This window comes from Phyllobates terribilis, unplaced genomic scaffold, assembly GCF_046119375.1.
Source record: "Phyllobates terribilis strain yellow unplaced genomic scaffold, ASM4611937v1 Scaffold_4__5_contigs__length_816908805, whole genome shotgun sequence".
NCBI lineage: Eukaryota > Metazoa > Chordata > Amphibia > Anura > Dendrobatidae > Phyllobates > Phyllobates terribilis.
In genome coordinates, this window is record NW_027362764.1 from 641812588 (window position 1) to 641835132 (window position 22545).

A 22545-nucleotide genomic window follows, 5' to 3' on the forward strand; every position below is an offset into this window, starting at 1 on the left:
AGAAGAGCCTTGGTGAGAGAGGTAAAGAAGAACCCCAAGATCACTGTGGCTGAGCTCCAGAGATGCAGTAGGGAGATGGGAGAAAGTTCCACAGTCAACTATCACTGCAGACCTCCAGCAGTCGGGCCTTTATAGCAGAGTGGCCCGAAGGAAGCCTCTCCTCAGTGCAAGACATATGAAAGCCCGCATAGAGTTTGCTCAAAAACACATGAAGGACTCCCAGACTATGAGAAATAAGATTCTCTGGTCTGATGAGACAAAGATAGAACTTTTTGGTGATAATTCTAAGCGGTATGTGTGGAGAAAACCAGGCACTGCTCATCACTTGCCCAATACAATCCCAACAGTGAAACATGGTGGTGGCAGCATCATGCTATGGGGGGTGTTTTTCACCTGCAGTGACAGGGCGGCTGGTTGCAATTGAAGGAAAAATGAATGCGACCAAGTACAGAGATATCCTGGAAGAAAACCTCTTCCAGAGTGCTCTGGACCTCAGACTTGGCCGAAGGTTCACCTTCCAACAAGACAATGACCCTAAGCACACAGCTAAAATAACAAAGGAGTGGCTTCAGAACAACTCTGTGACCGTTCCTGACTGGCCCAGCCAGAGCCCTGACCTAAACCCAATTGAGCATCTCTGGAGAGACCCGAAAATGGCTGTCCACCAACGTTCACCATCCAACCTGACGGAACTGAAGAGGATCTGCAAGGAAGAATGGCAGAGGATCCCCAAATCCAGGTATGAAAAACTTGTTGCATCATTCCCAAGAAGACTCATGGCTGTACTAGCTCAAAAGGGTGCTTCTACTCAATACTGAGCAAAGGGTCTGAATACTTAGGACCATGTGATATTTCAGTTTTTCTTTTTAATAAATTTGCAAAAATTTCTACATTTGGTTTTTTTTTCAGTCAAGATGGGGTACAGAGTGTACTTTAGATGAGAAAAAAATGAACTTTTTAGAATTTACCAAATGGCTGCAATGAAACAGAGTGAAACATTTAAAGGGGTCTGAATACTTTCCGTACCCACTGTAAATGCAAACACGGTGCTTTATTTTTTATCAACAATCCAAAGTGTAAAAGTGACGTTTTGGTCTTAAACTAATGACCCTCAGATGACTCAGGGATTGTAGGGGGAACAAAAATATTTCAGTGAAGAAGGTAAATTGCGACATCTGTTGCAGAGGAGGTGGTGTCTGCTCATCATTGATGGACGTTGCAGTTTACTTAGCGTCATTCTTATTGAAATATTTCTTTTGTTCCTCCCACAACCCATAAACTTGGTATATTGCAGATAAATAATTCTAACTCTACTCATGACACAGAATATATGCATGAAATTAAGGGCATACTGCAGATTGAACTGCCAGGGCATTCCCTCAGGTCTGCACCTTTTTATTCAGCGGCTTGTACCCAATATATGAGATTTATCACGTTGCATATACACAGATTGATTGCAATAAAAAAAAAATCCAAATTAAAAATGACGCATTTAGTTTTGACCTCTGTCTACTTTTGGGTTATTTGTAGAAAGGACTTGTTCTGGCACAGGGACAAACTCTGGTTACATTGCAAGGCAATGACAGTATGTTCCAGCTACAATAAATGCACTTGTTTACTTTGGTATCTGAACAATTACCGTATATTTCCAGATACATTAGGTACAATTACTTTGCATGCACTTTTGTCACATTGCGGGTGACAAATCGTAATGTCGGCACTGTCAGTCTTCTGTATATGGAGAGGACGCTATTGAGAACCTGTGGAGCGTCACTGATGAAAGCTGCACCTTTCTGTAGTCTTCTGTTGTCCCAGTGCAGATTGACAACTTACACAGGCAACAATGTTTGTTCTGCACATCCCGAGCACAATTCTCTGCTTCTGTTAACAGCTCAGGATGTGAAAGGTTGGCACACAGTTTATTTGGTTTATACAGAGGATGTAGCAGGTAAAGAAATAATGTGAAGCAATTCTTACCTCCAGCTGCTGGAGTTACAAACTTTTGCAGCAATTAATTTCAAAAGAAATTATATTTTTATAAGGGACAAAGCATTTATTTTGCCCCAAAATATCCTGAGTACAGGTTTTATACAAATTCCATACAACCAAGCACTGCATGCATTAAACTCCCCCTACTGACAGCTGCATTCCAGAATATATTTAAAGGGGCATCTCAACAAAACAATCACATTCCCTATTCCCATTAGCCAGCCAAATCGAAACAGCCACTGTATAAGGCCTCATTCAGAAGTCCTTTTATCTCGTATCACAGAAAAAAAAAAAACAAAACTAGATTATCATCCATGTGATAGGTCTGATTTTTCGACCGGTTTTCTCCACATCAGTAATTTTCTTGAAAGCAAAAAAAAAAAAAAAAAAAAACACACTTCTATCCATTACAGGGTTAAAAACAGAACAGCACATGGTCTGCAAAAAAACAAATACAAACATGTGAAAAGCACCATAAACTAGAATGGGTGGTGTTATGTGAAAATAAATACAGCTAGACCATGTATGTGCCCATCAGATGTGTGAATGAGGCCTGAGAGCTGGTCCTGTTCTGGGGGATTTTAGGCAATAATAGAATCCGACTAGTGAGTCCAGAAACGTATGTGCTATTCCATAGCCTGAAGGGGAGACGAGCAGTGTAGGTCAGCAATTAATGTCGTGTTCAGGGTATGTTTTCACCTGCATTATTGTTATTTCTACGGTACGGCGCAGGACAAAGAATAAGCATCGGCAGTGCCGAATTCATCATATGACAGGCGCCAACGATGTCCAACATCCCCCACTGGCTTCAATGTTAGGTTTCTACCATGTTACTGTGCTACGTTATCTGACATTTTGGATGCAGTCAGCAACACAGATGTAAACAGGCTAAATGGCACAAATACTACAGTGATCGATAAAGAGGAAATGGCTAAGAACAACGCAGATACTCACTAACATCTAAGGACAACACAGGGGAGGAATGTAAAGAGATCTGGACCCCACTTCTCAGGTGTAAAAAAAAAAAAAAAAAAAAAAAAAAAAAAGTTGCATATTTTGTTGCAGCCATTTTTGCTGTTTTGAGCTACTCTCCATACTATGTGAGAAAGTAGACAGTTTTGTGTGAGAGGCCTCAAGAGACTTATGCAAATTTATGTAATAAATTATGTTAACATGCTGAACAAATCCACACCATTCAATCCAATTCCCTGTTGCACAGACAAAGATGCGTCATATTTATTACAGAGGGCTGTGTTTCTTCTTAAAATTTGGCACATCTAACTCCAGGGCACTGCTGTTTAAGAATGGATTATTAAATTAAATTTGTGGAATTTCAATTGGGAGAGGAAAAAAGACGCTGCCAGACAGTTAAGCCAATGGCTTTATCTCCCGAACAATAGGATTAGACGACCAAATCCAAACTACCTGACATCTGTCAGAGGAGAGTAAAGGTGGGCTTACCCCACCTGACTTGCAGCACATCACCGCTGATCGGCTACTTGTTTGCTGATTGGCAGTCATTTAACAGCCGATGTACACAGCCAGACTGCATTTAATATGTGCACAGACAGATTAGTAACAAATCATTCATGGCATATAAGCTGCCATTGTTCTCAGCAGTAAATGTCCTCTCATCTCAGTAATACAGGACCAAGTATTGCTGAGAATGATGATCCTATAGGAAAACCAAAAGATCCTTTCATCCAACGAATGAGAATTTTGATCGGTAGCTAAATAGAAAAAGGGTTCTCTACAGTTAGAGCAGTCAGACTGGATAGCTATACTGCAAGAGGTAGCGATGGCAGACACTATAACAGCATTAAACAAAGGGCTGGATGACTTTCTCACAACAAATGGTATTGTAGAGAGTGGATAACTGATGGAGAAAGGTTGGACTTGATGGACCTATGTAACTATGTCTGGTTATGAAAGCCTGGTTACTATGCCCAATTATTGGATATAAGTATTCCTAGGAGCTCTTCTCCCTGATAATCGCGCAGTGTAAATGTGCCCTTAGAAGTCCCATTATATGGTTGGCTGAGTTCATCTCACTTTAATCTATGTGTCTGGGGACAGTCCAATAATATTCCAGTGTGAAGACCCTGTTGAATAATGAACACAACAAGTCATAATCTGTACTCCCCTTTAAAAGAAAAATAGTCTTGTACAGTTTAAACTGAAGTTTTATTTGCACAGAAAGCAACCCTGCTGAAAAAGGTCAGTACTGCTGTAAAGCCATAACGTTTCTTATGCTTTCTGTTGCTCAAACAATGGAAGAAAGTGCTACCTGTGACATTTTACAGCTTCTGCATAAAAGAAGCAACTTATGGGCACAAAGAAAAACAAAACAAGTGGATGAAAGTATGAAAGTGACGCTTAGGAAGTGTTAATTTGATTAAACAATTTATCTTTTATCACTTGTGACATCAAGCCATGGATTGCCTCAATTGTTGTTTTGCAGCTGAAAAAGAGGGGGAAAAAAAACACAATTAGTGATCAATAAATGCTACAAGCTGAAAAGTAATGACTTTCAGTCCATCAGTTACCTGACTTGCAGCAGCCAATCACTGCCATCAGCAGCCATGAACCATAATGCAGTCACCACCACTGCAACCAGTGATTGGCTGCAGCTGTCAGATGACTGATGGACTGAAACTCGTCACTTTGATATCTGTGTGGCAGTGCTGGACTAGTTGGGGATTTAATGGGCACAAATTATGCTTATGTTATGACTGCCCACAGAGACATGACAGAATACCTGTCTCGTGTCGCTTTGGCTAGTTTGTCTTCAGACTTTCTATCATGTGTTTCTAATCCCAACATGAAGCTTCCACGGCCAAGCTGGGCTTCAGATTGCTCTAGTTTCTCAGACAAGTCAAACACCTGTCCTGTTGTGTAGTCGGCATTCTGTGGGTGGGAAACACAAAGAATTAAATGTTGAAAACAAGCAGATAAGCCCATAAGACAAGAGTATTTTATAAGGATTCTATGGCCCATAATAAACGTTATACAGTTGTAATCCGAGTGCCCACTCAGCTAGACGGCCAGGTCTTCACTCAATACACAGAGGGAGAGAGCGCCGTCAGAAGCCACCAGGGTCCAGCCTCTTGGACTGAGGCCCCAGAAATGCTTTTGTATTTTTCTCTGAAACACCACAGCGCTTCACAGAAAAAACATCAATGTTTAGAGTGCTGGTCTCTGATTGAGGCTGTCTGTGCTTCAGGCAACATGAATGAATCAGCTGACAGGTTCCCTCTAAGAAGCAGTGTGGCTGAAAGGGGTTGTCTACTAATTGGACAGCTCCTTCTCAAAGGGAATCCGTCAGCAGATTTTCACCCCCCCCAAACTTTTATACGCACATGTACCTCTTGCAAAGACAAGTCTGCCGTACCTTTAGCTAGACAGTCCGTTCCTTCGCTACCAAGAAATATGCGTCTGAATGGTCAAGCAAGTGATGCTGAAGTGCTCTGTGCATGGAAGCTCTTCCAAATCCTCTGCTCTACACTGCTAATCCTCACCCAATGTCGCCTCCTACTGCGAGACTGACAACCTCTGTGCTGTGTGACTGCAAGCAAAGGGGCTGTCAGTCAGCAGAAGATGGCAACGCTAGGCAGGGAATAGAGCCGGAGTGACAGAGGCTTGGGAAAGAACTTCAGCCTCAATTCCATATAGATTCACATACAGATTTCTAGGTAGCAAAGGAACGGACTGACTAGCTAAAGGTATTTATGGACGTGTCTTTGCAAAAGCTAGGTGCATATAAATAGGTTGGGAGTGGGGAATAGGTGTAAAACCTGCTGATAGATTCCCTTTAAAAACCCAACTTCCTGATTAAAATAAAAAAAGCTTATATTCATCTTCTGCATAGTTCCAGCTATGTTAACGCCAGATCTCCCGATGCTAGTGTCACATTATGTCACACGAGCGCTGCAGCCAATCATTAGTAAAGACTGTAGCTGGTCAATGGCTGCCAATTGGCTGCAGTGCTCATGCGACATAACGTAACATGAGAATCGGGAGATCTGACGTCTACATCGCTGGAACAGGTGGGGAGCGGAGTATTGGGACCTGGGCATGTAAGGTGTTGTCCAACTACTGGACAAAGAGAAAGCTTTAAAATTAAAAGATTTTTTGTTTGAAATTATGGAAAATTATATCATTTACCCTATATGCAAAAAAAAAGCATCTGAAATTTTTCTACATAAGCTGCAAACAGTCAAAATACTTGTCAGTACCGTATCTATAATCATTGCAATGTTAAAAGGATTTAAGTTCATTTGTTGTATACAGGGCTGCGGAGTCAGTAAGCCAAACCTCCGACTCCTCCATTTCCACGACTCCCTCATACATGGCTCATGTTTAAGTGATAAATTTACTGTAGCACAGATTCATCTCAGCTAAAAGTCTAGACCAGGGGTCTCAAACACGCGGCCCGCGGGCCGTATGCGGCCCCTGAGGCTGCTTTATGCGGCCCGCAGGCACAGACCCCTTGACGATCCCGACCTGGTCCAGGAGGAGCCGCCGACAGCAGCGCTGAATTGCCGCACAGAGACTGTTTCCCAGCACTGCATTTCCAATGCCAGCCGCCGGCCAATCAGAGGCCAGCAGCTGATATCTGCGTGTCGGCGCAGCGAGTATGACGTCATTGCCATATGCAGATGTCAGCTGCTGGCCTCTGATTGGCCGGCGGCTGACATTGAAAATGCTGTGCTGGGAGACAGTCTCTGTGCGGCAATGCAGCGCTGCTGTCGGCGGCTCCTCCTGGACCAGGTCGGGATCGTCAAGGGGTCGGACTCTGTGGTGCCTGCGGGCCACATCTGCAGGAAGGCAGCCGAGGGAACGGAGGACAGGTGAGAATCATCTTTTTTTTTTCCTATTTTATGTGTGTGAAGAACAGCACAGGGGGCACAGAGCCACAACATGGGGACCGGGATGGGGCACAGAGCCACAAGAGGGGACCTGGATGGGGCACATAGCCACAAAATGGGGACCTGGATGGGGCACAGAGCCACAACATGGGGACCTGGATGGGGCACAGAGCCACAACATGGGGACCTGGATGGGGCACAGAGCCACAACATGGGGACCTGGATGGGGCACATAGCCACAACATGGGGACCTGGATGGGGCACATAGCCACAAAATGGGGACCTGGATGGGGCACATAGCCACAAAATGGGGACCTGGATGGGGCACATAGCCACAAAATGGGGACCTGGATGGGGCACATAGCCACAAAATGGGGACCTGGATGGGGCACATAGCCACAAAATGGGGACCTGGATGGGGCACATAGCCACAAAATGGGGACCTGGATGGGGCACATAGCCACAAAATGGGGACCTGGATGGGGCACATAGCCACAAAATGGGGACCTGGATGGGGCACATAGCCACAAAATGGGGACCTGGATGGGGCACATAGCCACAAAATGGGAACCTGGATGGGGCACATAGCCACAAAATGGGGACCTGGATGGGGCACATAGCCACAAAATGGGGACCTGGATGGGGCACATAGCCACAAAATGGGGACCTGGATGGGGCACATAGCCACAAAATGGGGACCTGGATGGGGCACATAGCCACAAGATGGGGACCTGGATGGGGCACATAGCCACAAGATGGGGACCTGGATGGGGCACATAGCCACAAGATGGGGACCTGGATGGGGCACATAGCCACAAGATGGGGACCTGGATGGGGCACATAGCCACAAGATGGGGACCTGGATGGGGCACATAGCCACAAGATGGGGACCTGGATGGGGCACATAGCCACAAGATGGGGACCTGGATGGGGCACATAGCCACAAGATGGGGACCTGGATGGGGCACATAGCCACAAGATGGGGACCTGGATGGGGCACATAGCCACAAGATGGGGACCTGGATGGGGCACATAGCCACAAGATGGGGACCTGGATGGGGCACATAGCCACAAGATGGGGACCTGGATGGGGCACATAGCCACAAGATGGGGACCTGGATGGGGCACATAGCCACAAGATGGGGACCTGGATGGGGCACATAGCCACAAGATGGGGACCTGGATGGGGCACATAGCCACAAAATGGGGACCTGGATGGGGCACATAGCCACAGGATGGGGACCTGGATGGGGCACATAGCCACAGGATGGGGACCTGGATGGGGCACATAGCCACAGGATGGGGACCTGGATGGGGCACATAGCCACAGGATGGGGACCTGGATGGGGCACATAGCCACAGGATGGGGACCTGGATGGGGCACATAGCCACAGGATGGGGACCTGGATGGGGCACATAGCCACAGGATGGGGACCTGGATGGGGCACATAGCCACAGGATGGGGACCTGGATGGGGCACATAGCCACAGGATGGGGACCTGGATGGGCACAGAGCCTCAAGATGTGGACCTGGATGGGGCACATAGCCACAAGATGGGGACCTGGATGGGGCACAGAGCCACAAGATGGGGACCAGAGCCACAACATGGGGACCTGGATTGGGAACATTGCCACAGGATGGGGACCTGGATGGGGCACATAGCCCCAAGATGGGGACCTGGATGAGGCACATTAGTACAAGATGGGCGCCAGGATGGGGAACGTTGCCACAGGATGGGGACCTGGATGGGGCACATAGCCACAAGATGGGGACCTGGATGGGGCACAGAGCCACAAGATGGGGACCTGGATGGGGCACAGAGCCACAAGATGGGGACCAGAGCCACAAGATGGGGACCTGGATGGGGAACATTGCCACAGGATGGGGACCTGGATGGGGCACAGAGCCACAAGATGGGGACCTGGATGGGGCACAGAGCCACAAGATGGGGACCTGGATGGGGCACAGAGCCACAAGATGGGGACCAGAGCCACAACATGGGGACCTGGATGGGGAACATTGCCACAGGATGGGGACCTGGATGGGGCACATAGCCCCAAGATGGGGACCTGGATGAGGCACATAGCCACAGGATGGGGACCTGGATGAGGCACATTAGTACAAGATGGGCGCCAGGATGGGGAACGTTGCCACAGGATGGGGACCTGGATGGGGCACATAGCCACAGGATGGGGACCTGGATGGGGCACATTAGTACAAGATGGGGAACATTACTACAAGATGTTTTCCATTATTACTATATGATGCTAATTGTAAGACAATATTACTGTATGTGGCCAATTGGGGGAAATAAAATTGTAAAAAAAATAAAAAATAAAATAAAGCATGAAAAAATATTGGGCACTAAAAATGCTGTTTTATATGTAAACTAAAGTAAACACAAAAAAGTGCACGTTTATCATCACCACATCCATAACGACCCAAGCCATAAAAAAATAAACACGGCAAAAATGTTCAAAAGGTGTATACAAAAAAAAATGGTATCACTAAAAATGTCACATTGAACAAAGAATGCGGCCCCCGAAATTCAAATTTTTTCCATGTGCGGCCCATATACCCAGCCGAGTTTGAGACCCCTGGTCTAAACCCTTAGATCAGGAATAGGACAGACATTTATAGGACATTTCATAACTTTCTCAAATTCTTATGAAAAAAAATTCCCCACAAACTGCATTGAACTACTGTACCCAATTTATTATATATTTTAGGAGTCGGAGTTGGTCCATTTTATACCGACTCCACCAAAATGGGGACCGACTCAGAGCTCACAGAATGCACATAGCCTTACACACTGTTTACCCAGGCATTAATATACTTTAGGCCAGATAGAAAGCATTACCAAACACTCAATGTTTGACAAGTATCAAATTAAGCGAATATCTCCTCCAGTCTCGCTGCTGCCCACAATCCTTGCAGTGACCAGAACCGTTCAGTAAACACTTCAGTAAATGCTCCCGCTCCTCCTTCAGGCTTCTGCTTTTTAGAAACCTCTAATTTTATTTGATTTTTGTCTGAGAATACAATAGTATCGCCGTGCAGGAGGCCGAGAGAAAGACAGAGGGAATTACCGCTGTTTACCTGCCCCTAGAGTTAGTGGCCCATATACACAGATTTCCCCCAGGAATGTAGAATAATCCTCAGCTCTGGCTGAACTACACCCGACCGCTCGTATGAAAAGACAGATCAAACACGGAGCACAGAGCTCTCCTAATCACATCTCTATTAGTATTTGTTCAGTTTTGTTAAATGTTTAACCCCTTTCCGATGAGGTCTGTAATACTATGCAGCTGCGCCCTGGGCCTTATGGACCAGCTACGTACTATTACACATGATAGTGCGGGGCGATCGCCGCCGGGTGTCGGCTGATTGGCACAGCTGACACCCGCCCGGTGCTGTGTGCCAGGAGCGTTCAAGCACCGCTGTTGGCACATAAACCCCTGAAATGCTGCGATCTAAGTCGATAGCAGCATTCCGGGAGCAAGGGGAGGTAAGCGCCATTACTTACCTCCTCTCCGATGTTCCGCGCTGTCTGAGCCGGGTCCCAGATGTTGTCATCAGGGCTGTGGAGTTGGAGTTGTTGAGTCGGAGTCGGTGTAAAATGGACCTACTCAGACTCCTAAAATATATAATAAATTGGGTACAGCAGTTCAATGCAGTTTACTATATCCCTTGATAAAATCCTTGAGAGGTCTAGTTTCCAAAATGGGGTCACTTGTGTGGGGTTTCCACAATTTAGGCGCATCAGGGGCTCTCCAAACGCGGCATGGCATCCGCTCTTGATTCCAGCCAATTTTGCATTTAAAAAGTCACACAGTACTCCTTCCGTTCTGAACTCTGCCGTGCACCCAAACAGTGTATTTTCCCCACATATGGGGTATCTGCTTACTCAGGAGAAATTGCACAACAAATTTTGGGGTCCATTTTTTCCTGTTACCCTTGCAAAAATAAAAAAATTGGGGTCTAAAATAACATTTTTTGCGAAAAAAGTTAAATGTTCATTTTTTTCTTCCACATTCCAAAAATTCCTGTGAAGCACCTGAAGGGTTAATAAACTTCTTGAATGTGGTTTTGAGCACCTTGAGGGTGCAGTTTTTAGAATGGTGTCACTTTTGGGTATTTTCTGTTATAAAGGCCCCTCAAAGTCACTTCAAATGTGATGTGGTCCCTAAAAAAAATGGTTTTGCAAATGTTGAAAAAATGAGAAATCGCTGGTCAACTTTTAACCTTTATAACTTCCTAACAAAAAAAAAATAAAATTTGGGTTCCAAAATTGTGCTGATGTAAAGTAGACATGTGGGAAATGTTATTTAATAACTATTTTGTGTGAAATATCTATCTGTTTCAAGGGCATGAAAATTGAAAAAGTTTGAAAATTGCAAAATTTTAAAAATTAGTCAAATTTCATTTTTTTTTCACAAATGAACGCAAGTGATATCGAAGAACTTTTACCACTATCGTGAAGTACAATTTGTCACGAAAAAAACAAACAAACATTCTCAGAATCGGTGGAATCTATTAAAGCGTTCCAGAGTTATTACCTCATAAAGTGACAGTGGTCAGAATTGTAAAAATTGCCCCGGCCATTGACATACAAACCACCCTCGGGGGTAAAGGGGTTGATTATTTTTGTGAAGTAGCAGAAACACGGACGATAAGAACAGGACTAAGTATGTACATCAGAACTCATCAATGGACTTTTATCGACTTAAATGGAATCTGTCAGCAGGATTTCAGCCCTCTATTTAAATGCCCATGTAGCTCTAACAAAGTCAGGTCCAGCAATACCTTTACATGGCCGGTCCGCTCCTCTATTACTGAGAAATCAGCGTTAACAGCTTAGTGTGGTCATGCAGTGAGGAGCCCGAACACTGGTTATGTCAGATGGCACGTGACTGCTTAGTGATTGTCTGCAGCGGTTGTGTGCTGTAGTCATGACTGCAGTGCTGCAACTATGCCAACTAGGAAGCAGCAGCAGAGGCAAGTTCCCATTTTGTCATTTTTAGGCTATGATCACACAACCATATTTTCAGGCCAAGCGCTGTCTATGAGGGGAGTGGGGGGAATCAAAAACAAAAAAGTAATGGCGCTCCGGATCAATGTAATTTAATAGGGCTGTTCAGATGACTGAATCTTCTGTTGATCCCCATAAGGATCAACCGTATAGCATACGATTCTTTCAGATATGAGAACAAGCTCTACTGCTAAACTTTAGACATGGAAGACCCCTTTAACAATGCAATGCAAAAAGAAGACTGTGTCGTTCAGAGTTTTTTTCAAAAACTGAAGGGGGGGGGGGGGGATTAATAATAGAACATATGAACATCAAAGAGGTTTTACTGTAGAAGTGAGTAGGAAGAGTCTCAAGCGTTCTTTGAGCTACAAAAGACTCGGTGTGCACACAGCTAAAGGCTTTAAGTTAATTCATCAGACAAATAACTCCATGTGAACCTTAGGTTCTGAATAAATAACATCTATTTTGTTATGGTTATATGTTATTTTGTTGTTGTATTATGTATGGAGTGCCATCACATTGATTGTGGATTTTAGTGTTTCATCCATGTGAACCTTGTTAAATCATTTCTTTCACTTCTTTTGGGAATAACATGAGGAGATCGGTTCCTGGACTAGACAAAGATAAAACTGAATATTTCTACAATAACAAAATAGGATATGCTCCAAGAAAGGAGAATTTAGACTAAACAAAATAACATTTGGGGTACCTACCGTCAAGAGACTGGAAGAGCTTAGAGTGTTCACCCAGTACTTATTCCACAGAAGCTCCAGCAACTTGCGGTCAAGAGAAGACTTGAAATATGTGACTTCCAAAGCGTAATACCTAAGCGAAGGCAAAATAAATGTCTTTCAAAGTAAAATGATTAGAATCAATAAACAAATACAAAAAAAAGACTCGTACAGAAAAGAGGGCAGCACTCCTGGTTAGGTCAGCTGTTGATGTGGAGCAGAACAGTGAGATTGCTACATCAGCAGTAAACTGGAATATTGGGTATGTAATTAATGTCATTACAATAATATACTATAACTGGGACAACGTTAGTGCCGTTAAGAAAGGACTTATGTCCATCAGGTTATTCCAATCTTCATAGATGGGACATGTTTACTTTTGCAATTTACTGCTTAATAAAATGCTCAGTCATTTTTTGAGATATTAAAACTTTTCTTTTCAACTCATCGCCTAGGTCCCTAGGAGACCGACCACCACTGCTCTCTAGCATCTAAGCACTGTGCTGAAGCTGACTGCGATTAGGAGGCAATCGTACGCTCCGGCGATCCTGGCCAGCTTCAAAACAGTGCCTACAAGCTCAACAAAAAAGAGCGAGCATGTAAGCACTGCACATGGTCTGCTGTCTAGCAGTGGTGGTCAGTTTCCTAGGCAACAAGCTGTAAACAAAGTGTTGAAGGGAATGTATCAGCAGGGTTTTGCTATCTATTCTAACAGTAGAATAATCTGGAGCAAGAGACCCTGATTACATGGATGTGTCACTTACAAGGCTGTGGAGTTGTAATACAATCAGTGTTTTATCAGCAGGAGATTATCACTGCATGACTAGATCTCACGTGCATGGCAGTCCAGCCAATCTGTGTAACCCCGCCCCCACTGCTGATTAGCAGCTTGCTGACAATGTACACAGTAAGCTATAAATCAGAGGTGTGGGAGGGTTACACACAGATCAGAATTCTGAACACAGCTACCATTTTGCCTGTGAGAGGGGTTATTTTTTGTATGGCAATCTTATCTTTTTACTGATTCCAATTTGGGGGTACATGCAATACTTTCCAAATTATTTATTTTTAAAGAACTTGTACAGTACTTTATATTACCCCCCAATGTATCCCCCGGGGTCCCTAAGACTTTTTGTAATTACCTTACGTTGCTGATAATGCCTGTGAGCAGCGCTATCGGTGGCCGCTCACAGGCATCACATGACCCCGCGCTGACGTCACGACAAGTGAGGCGTCACTCAGCGCTGGGGTCCCCGCGGTGGCTGCTGGGCTGTGGGTAGGGTTACCCCCCACGTCACACCCAGCATCCACCATGAGCTTTCCCAATCAATGGGGAGAGGGAGAGTGCACAGTGGATGCCGGGTGTGACGCGAGGGGGTAACCCTGCCCACAACCTGGCATCCACCTGGAACGCGGAAGACAGAGACCCCCGGCTGCTGCCAGCACTTGTCATGACATCAGCGGATGTCAGAGCCGGCTGCAGCCGGGGGTCACGTGATGCCTGTGAGCAGCACTATCTGCAACGTAAGGTAATTACAAAAATCCTTTGGGGTCCCGGGGGTTAATATAAAGTATTGGACAACCCCTTTAAGGGACGTGTAGTGACTGAAAAAAAAGGAATTCTGCCTTTTCTATTTCTTTCTCTTTATGGGGTTTACCATACATGGTGTTTATATTTTCATGGAATGGACGCAACAATATCAAATATGTCGTCCCCTTTTAAAATAAATGAGAATAAAAAAAAATATATATTTTTTTGTTACCCTAAGGCAGGGATGTCAAACGCAAACAGACAAGAGGGCCAAAATGAAAAATTTGGACAAAGTCGAGGGTCACTCAGTATACCGTATAATGGGCCCCATATAGGCCTCCATATAGAATACTGGGCCCCACATAGGGGTGGTCATTCTGTTGTCGCTAGCCAAACATAATCACCCTGCAAGGCCAGATTTGGCCCGCAGGCCAGAGTTTAACACGTATGCCCTAAGGGAACTTAAACCTACGTTGTTCTATAAAGTACGATAGTAGAATATTGCAATATATAGTCAAAATTATGTTCTATCAAGCCCAGCCTCTGTCTGTAGCGCCATTTGAATGCCACTGTCAGTGGCTGAGACAGTTCTGGCCGTTGCCGTTAAAGGAAGATGCTGGCTGTGTAACATACCAAGTATGTTATTTTTTATTTTGTAGAGTTGCTTTCATTCCTCCTTATTAGTTCCCTTCGGGGACTTGAACTTGCGATCACTTGCTTGCTTCTACAACACAACACACTACAATACTGCATTATTGCAGTCTACCGTACAGTTACCGATACCCTATGAAGCCCAGGCTGTGGGCCAACATGTCAGACATCGGTGCCTTCAGTAGTCCACGGGCTGCCCCTACAACCCATCAATACCCTCTGATTATCAGATTGTGGTGGGAGCTGATGGGCAGGTTTCGCTCAGAAGCCTCTCTTCCACAATGTGCCTAACCTCGTCAAAAAGGGAAGGTGCCACGATTCTTGTATTAATAATTATACCACGATTCTTGTATTAATAATTATATAATGAATTATTTTTAATACAAAATTAAATGCACTAATTTAACAATTTTTTTAAATTTATTTATTAACCTTTTCTTCAGCTACTTGGGGCTGCCATTTTCATAAGTGTCGGAGCACGACGCTTACCTCAAATACGGCAGCCCCTGTACACAGGAGACTGTGGTTGCTGTCCAAAAGCATCTACTGCATTGTAGCTGCCTCCAGCTGTGACCTGGGCACGCCACCTAGGTTGTCCAGGTCATAGCTGTGGAAGCAGATGGGTGCCATATTTATGTAAGCCAGCAGCTATGCTGAGAGCTACAATTTACCCCTGTCATCGCTCACAGTGCTCATTGCGAGCGGTGACAGGAGATGCCGGGATGAGGTGAATATCTGCGGTAGTGAACTGTGTTCGCAGTAGTACAATAGCAGGCTGCTGACCACCGCTCCCCGCCACAATGTTCAGAGCACAGCAGAGTAATCACCCTGCTGTACTCTGAACACCGAATATCAAATGCCCATCATGTGTGGTACGCCCCAGAGAGGTGTATATAATGCCCATCATGTGTGGTACGCCCCAGAGAGGTGTATATAATGCCCATCATGTGTGGTACGCCCCAGAGAGGTGTACCTAATGCCCATCATGTGTGGTACGCCCCAGAGAGGTGTACCTAATGCCAATCATGTGTGGTACGCCCCAGAGAGGTGTACCTAATGCCAATCATGTGTGGTACGCCCCAGAGAGGTGTACATAATGCCCATCATGTGTGGTACGCCCCAGAGAGGTGTACCTAATGCCAATCATGTGTGGTACGCCCCAGAGAGGTGTACCTAATGCCCATCATGTGTGGTACGCCCCAGAGAGGTGTACCTAATGCCAATCGTGTGTGGTACGCCCCAGAGAGGTGTATCTAATGCCAATCATGTGTGGTACGCCCCAGAGAGGTGTACCTAATGCCCATCATGTGTGGTACGCCCCAGAGAGGTGTACCTAATGCCCATCATGTGTGGTACGCCCCAGAGAGGTGTATCTAATGCCAATCATGTGTGGTACGCCCCAGAGAGGTGTATCTAATGCCCATCATATGTGGTATGCCCCAGAGAGGTGTACCTAATGCCCATCATGTGTGGTACGCCCCAGAGAGGTGTACCTAATGCCAATCATGTGTGGTACGCCCCAGAGAGGTGTATCTAATGCCAATCATGTGTGGTACGCCCCACATGTTTGCTCCCATAGAAGTGGAAGGAGCGGCGTCACACATTACATAAATTAAATGCGCAGTATCTAATTCCATCCTGTGTGATACAGTCCGCTAAGCCCTATATCTAATCACATCATGTGATACACTACACTGAGCCCTTTATCTAATCCCAGCGTAAGTTACACTCTGCGTATCTAATCAGAGCACGTGATACAGTCTGCTTATTTAACCCCAGGGCATGATACAGTGAGCTGCACCAACTAAAAGAATCAGTGCTGCCGGACGTCCTCGGTGACACTCTCCACATCTCAGTCACCAACAAAATGGCTCCACACTGTGTTCCTAAACTTTAATGTCTCTTATCCTTTTGCAAACACCCAGAAGAGGGGGGGATGAGACATCACACACAGAGCACATCCCACCCACATTTAGTGCAGTTGTAATGTGAGCTAGTTGTACACTAGGTTTTCATGTAAATTTTTTTTTTTTTGGAAGGCACCTTAAGGGTATCTGTCAGCACAGAATGACTGTTCAATCCAAATGCAGGCGCTTGGTGCATCATACACCTTCCTACCTACTGGCTCTATGAAGTCAGAGCTGTTAATCAAATAAGGGGCTGGTGGAGATAGAGGGAATTTAGGGAAGGTGCATTTAATTGGCTCTGCCATAAAGCACTGAGCAGAGGGACTTAGTTTGAACAGTCATTCTGTGCTGACAGAGTCCCTTTAAATGCGGTCATCACGATTGATAGCAGAACCCAAGAGGTTATTCTGATTATAGCAGTTACTGTTGGCTTCCTGCTGTGTAACACAGCCAGCGCCTGTGGTGTACAGAGCGCGCTCAGCTCCTGAGACAGCTCCATACAAGCAGTAAGCACATGAATGAATGGGGGATGTTGCAAAGCTCATTTAAATAAATGGGACAGTTGAAGAAATGTTTCCAATATATCTGCCATTTGATTATAACCTGATAGTAATCCATTAATCAAAATGCTTACTGTTTACAGTGCACACCAAAATCTTCTATTTTATTCAAGGGGATTGTCTGATATTCTGATGGACCTTCATCTGGAGGCTTGTACCCCTAATGATAAAAAATAAAGCAATATTTGTAAGATCCCACATGTAACATATACTGTATGCTGTAAAGATATTGTATATATGCATATACAAAAGACAGACAACACTGTGCTCAATATAGAGCAATTGCTATTAAACATATTACCTTTGGGTAAGTTCTGAAAGCTCCTAGATTGACTTTGCCTGCAGATATTGTCCTGGTTGGATCAATCTAAGAAAGAATTATCATTATACACATGTGCACATATTATAGTTTGATAGAAACTATTTTAATTGAAGAGTTCTTCGGACCTGTTTTCAGCACTATAGGGATGCAGATCACATCAGAAGACAAGAATACAATCGTTTTCGCACAATTTCTTCCTCAATGTGATTTCATTATCAGGTGCATGACACAATACTCACCACAACAGCTACAAAAGGTTCTTGGAATTGTTGATTTAGCATCTGAGTGCTGACGTCTATTCCTGACAGCCAGCAGCCATAGCCGGGGTGACTGTGGTACCAGCCAATTGCATTTTCAAGTCTTCCAACCTGACAAAAAAAAAAAACCATTAAAGCATATACTGCTCTCTAGTGCCACAATTATTGTCAAAAAGAATAGCTTATTCTGCATTAAAATGGGTTTTCCCATTATGTCACTGCTTGGGACCCCCCTAATGAGCCAAAACAGGGGTGCTTATTGTGAGCAAGTCCTGGTAAGGGGAATCAAGCTCTACATCTCTTTCATGATTGGCCGTCATATATTACTACATTTGCTCTGTAGAAGAGGCTGCTGCGGAAATACCTAGCTAGCTGCAGATCCCTGGCAAATTCAGATGTAAGATGCTTCGCTTGGCTGCTGCTAAGTCAAAATAAACTCAGGTTTTAATCACCTTCCCCAGGTCCAGCGCTAACTTTCTCCTGCCCTGGTCTTTGTTGACAGGCTGCAGTGGTGACGGTCATCATGCCTACAACACATGCAGCCTCTTGAGCCGATCACCGCACTCTGCACCAATTGTCATCTACACAGACATGACTGCTGAGCCCAGTGACTGGATGCAGCGGTCACGTGCGCTGTAGTTGGGATGCCACCACTGCAGCCTCTCAAGAACCAGGGCAGCGGCAGAGAGGCAGGACGTGACCTGGCAAGCACTAACAACACTTCAGCTTATTATTTTAACCTGGCAGAAGTTGATGGGGAATTAATGATTTACACCTGGAAAACGACTTTTAATTTGGGACCCATTTGCTCATTCACTTCTAGAAACACAATTTTATGTCACATATTTGATACATGTTTATTGCATAGAAAAATGTACAAAACACAGAAACATGATAGAGCCTAATCTACCACCGTCGAAAGAAAAAAAAAATTCCTATATTTCACAATTAATAATGTTAACAGAAGCAGATACATTGGGGTTTTACTATTATTGGATAATGGAGCGCTGTGTATTATTATAGACACAACAGTACCTGCTTTGCATTTTCTATGTACGCAGCCATGTACTCGTAGGCAGCAGCCTGTGCGTTCACTCGGGTCTCAGTTCCTTCCACTGGTAAAGCAAAGCTGTCCATAATAATCATGGTTTCTCCGTCCACCTTTCCCAACATCAGACCCATCACCTCCAGGTTTCCTCCCGATCTGGCATGCATGACCATCTTCAGCAGCGCCAGAGCAGAGACTTTACAATATTTGAAGTAATGATTACTGGAAAACAAAGAACATTTATAGAATCGGCAGGAATTGGAAATCTCCAAAGCCAAAAACTCTCAGAAACTGATGATGAACTGGTATTCTAGAACTTTTCTATTACTGGAATTTTCCCATTTTTTACATTTGGGTAGTGAAAACCAGATTGTACATTGACTTAAAGGGAACCTGTTGCATAAAAAAACAACACACTATTAACCAGCAGATATGGGGTTATCTGCAGGTTGATACGGTTCTGAACCTGCCCGGTGTCTGAACTTAGAGCCCCGCTGCCGAGAGGAAATGAACTTTGAAACTCTAATGCTACCAGGAGGAATAGACATGGGGGCGGCACGGGTTCAGTCACCGCTCTGTGTATAGAGAGCAGCAGCTATAACCGCGCCCCGGCCCTAATACTGAGCCGCTGTCAATCAGTGCCGGGGGCGCGGTTACGGCTGTTGCCCTCTATACACAGAGCGGCGACTGAACCCGTGCCGGTGCCGCCCCCATGACTGAAACCTGAACGCTACCGGGGAAAATAAAGTTCATTTCCTTCTGGCAGTGGAGCTTTCAGTGCAGGCACCAGGCAACTTCAGAACGCTATTAACCGGCACATTAACCCCATATCTGCAAGTTTATAGCGTTTTTTCATGCGACAGGTTCCTTTAACACACACATCTGCAAAATACCATCAATGACACTGGGAATCCAGCAGAGTTATGAGGGGACAGCGGTCTCCCAAAAGTCTCATTACTGTATCTACCGAGTCAGGATTTCTTACTTCTGTACAATATAGGAGTCACTGCACTAAAAAAGGAATTTAAAGGGGGTTTCCACCACATCGCAATACTTGACAGAAAGCGAGAACATTAGAAAATTAACAATTGGGTCACTTACCACTCTGAACCCCCATTGTCCTAGCACTCCGCCTCATGGCCTCTGCTGGGACGTCCCTAATGGACGGGAGGTCATTTCTGACCATGACCGTGGATTTGACAGTGGGCAGACGGGTACTGACCTGACACAGGAAGTGATGCCCACACCACGGCCTGCAGAGCATGGGGCATCTCCTAGTCTGTGACCCCTGCCACCATATAACACCAGCAGCCTCCCTCAGCCCTCCGTGCTGCCCGCACTCACTCCTTAGTCCACGGCTTGGCGGCCAGGATCTCCTGCTGCTGCTTCTTGTCGTACTTGTAGATCTCATCGATGCTCTGCACCTCCTGCATGTTATTGGACAGCTCCCAGGTCTTCTGGGCCACACTACCGCCCGCCGCCATCTTACCGGAGCCGAAACACAACACCCACTACTGCGCATGTCTGTTAGCGGACACCAGGACACTAATTACGTAGGGAGAGTCTAACATAACCCGGATGCTTTATTCCATCCAGTATGGCTATGGATGCCACATTATACTATGAAAAACAGAAGAATGATGTAGCTGAACGATGTAGTAGACTTGCTGACTTTTTTAGAGTGTATACCAGTAGTACTACCCCTTGTTACATAATGGTATGAGCCGTGACGCCACCAATTGAAGAAATAGTGAGAACAGCGCCACCTAGTGACAATCCTGAGTACTCACTATGTATCGTATATGGTACACTGCATGACCACACACTGATGTAGAGGTGGAGAACAGCGCCACCTAGTGACAATCCTGAGTACTCACTATGTATCGTATATGGTACCCTGCAGGAACACACACTGGTGTCGAGGTGAAGAACAGTACCACCTAGTGACAATCCTAAGTACTCAATATGTATCGTATATGGTACACTGCAGGAACACACACTGATGTACAGGTGGAGAACAGCACCACCTAGTGACAAATCTGATTGCTGGGTCGGGGATGAGACACTAGGGGCCAGGAATGAGACACAAGGGAGCAGGTCGGGCTATGTGGAGCCCATTATTCTGTATGGAGGACTATGTGGAGCCCATTATACTGTATAGAGGACTATGTGGGGCCCATTATACTGTATAGAGGACTATGTGGGGCCCATTATACTGTATGGAGCACTATGTGGGGCCCATTATACTGTATGGAGGACTATGTGGGGCCCATTATACTGTATGGAGGACTATATGGGGCCATTATACTGTATGGAGGACTATGTGGAGCCCATTATACTGTATGGAGGACTATGTGGGGCCCATTATACTGTATGGAGGACTATGTGGGGCCCATTATACTGTATAGAGGACTATGTGGGGCCCATTATACTGTACAGAGGACTATGTGGGGCCATTATACTTTATGGAGGACTATGTGGGGCCCATTATACTGTATAGAGGACTATGTGGGGCCCATTATACTGTATAGAGGACTATGTGGGGCCCATTATACTGTATGGAGCACTATGTGGGGCCCATTATACTGTATGGAGCACTATGTGGGGCCCATTATACTGTATGGAGGACTATGTGGGGCCCATTATACTGTATGGAGGACTATATGGGGCCATTATACTGTATGGAGGACTATGTTGAGCCCATTATACTGTATGGAGGACTATGTGGGGCCCATTATACTGTATGGAGGACTATGTGGGGCCCATTATACTGTATAGAGGACTATGTGGGGCCCATTATACTGTATGGAGCACTATGTGGGGCCCATTATACTGTATGGAGGACTATGTGGGGCCCATTATACTGTATGGAGGACTATGTGGGGCCCATTATACTGTATGGAGCACTATGTGGGGCCCATTATACTGTATGGAGGACTATGTGGGGCCCATTATACTGTATGGAGGACTATGTGGGGTCCATTATACTGTATGGAGGACTATGTGGGGGCCATTATACTGTATGGAGGACTATGTCGGGCCCATTATACTGTATGGAGGACTAAGTGGAGCCCATTATTCTGTATGGAGGACTATGTGGAGCCCATTATACTGTATGTGTAAGGGGGAAGACCGAGGTGTAAGTACTTTCAGAACAAGGGATCCGGAACTGCCGGGGCCGTGCCTCTTGTTGCAGGGGGAAGACAGACTGCGATACAGGAGTCAGATGACCGAGAAGCTGGGGGTGTGTCCAGGGAGAGAACTGAGGAGTCAGGTGACCGGGGAGCTGAGCTGGTGTCTAGGAAGAGGGTGGAAAAGGATTTTTTGCGTGGGAAAAGCAGCAGAGACAGTTGGAGTCAAGCCCGACTAGAGGGAGAAGTGACGCAGGGTCCGTGGAGCCAAGCAAATGAGGTGCACTGTTATGGACTAGGGACTCAGCGGATCAAACCGGAGACCGCCCGCTGCCGCCAGAAGACGGAGCATTGTTTAGGCGGGGAAGCCGGAAGAAAGCAACATCGGCACCAGCCGGCAACGGCCTTGTAAGGATCAAGAGTCAGCTAAGAGTAAAAACTGCCGATTACAACCGTGTCGACTCTGCTACATCTAGCCCAACTGTGGATTGTCAGTTATAGCATATTACCTGCTACT

The 22545-nt window shown here is 45.5% G+C and overlaps 1 protein-coding gene across 2 annotated transcripts; it reads right to left on the reverse strand.

The window, feature by feature from the left end:
- Positions 1–4151: 4151 nt before the first annotated feature.
- On the reverse strand, positions 4152–20440 carry COPS5 (COP9 signalosome subunit 5). Of its 2 annotated transcripts, none has more exons than XM_073679399.1 (8): positions 20242–20440; positions 18885–19119; positions 17832–17960; positions 17572–17637; positions 17345–17430; positions 12604–12715; positions 4748–4896; positions 4152–4450 (listed from the first exon to the last, which is right to left on the reverse strand). In XM_073679399.1, exons 1-8 carry the CDS (start codon positions 20379–20381, stop codon positions 4366–4368), a joined length of 1002 nt encoding a protein of 333 aa, XP_073535500.1. In that variant the 5' UTR covers positions 20382–20440; the 3' UTR covers positions 4152–4365. The 2 variants fall into 2 exon arrangements, with proteins under 2 accessions (XP_073535500.1, XP_073535502.1); XM_073679401.1 differs by lacking the exon at positions 20242–20440 and adding an exon at positions 19999–20146.
- Positions 20441–22545: the final 2105 nt, after the last annotated feature.

What these genes read in the sequence shown, in the direction of transcription:
- COPS5 (XM_073679399.1), bottom strand. Translation starts at nt 20,381, where the DNA reads ATGGCGGCGGGCGGTAGTGTGGCCCAGAAGACCTGGGAGCTGTCCAAT. An exon ending in GCCAAGCCGTGGACTAAGGA is followed by an intron (nt 19,120 to 20,241) that starts GTGAGTGCGGGC and finishes TTTGTTTTCCAG; the next exon opens with TAATCATTACTTCAAATATT. An exon ending in CTTTCAGAACTTACCCAAAG is followed by an intron (nt 17,431 to 17,571) that starts GTAATATGTTTA and finishes TTTTATCATTAG; the next exon opens with GGGTACAAGCCTCCAGATGA.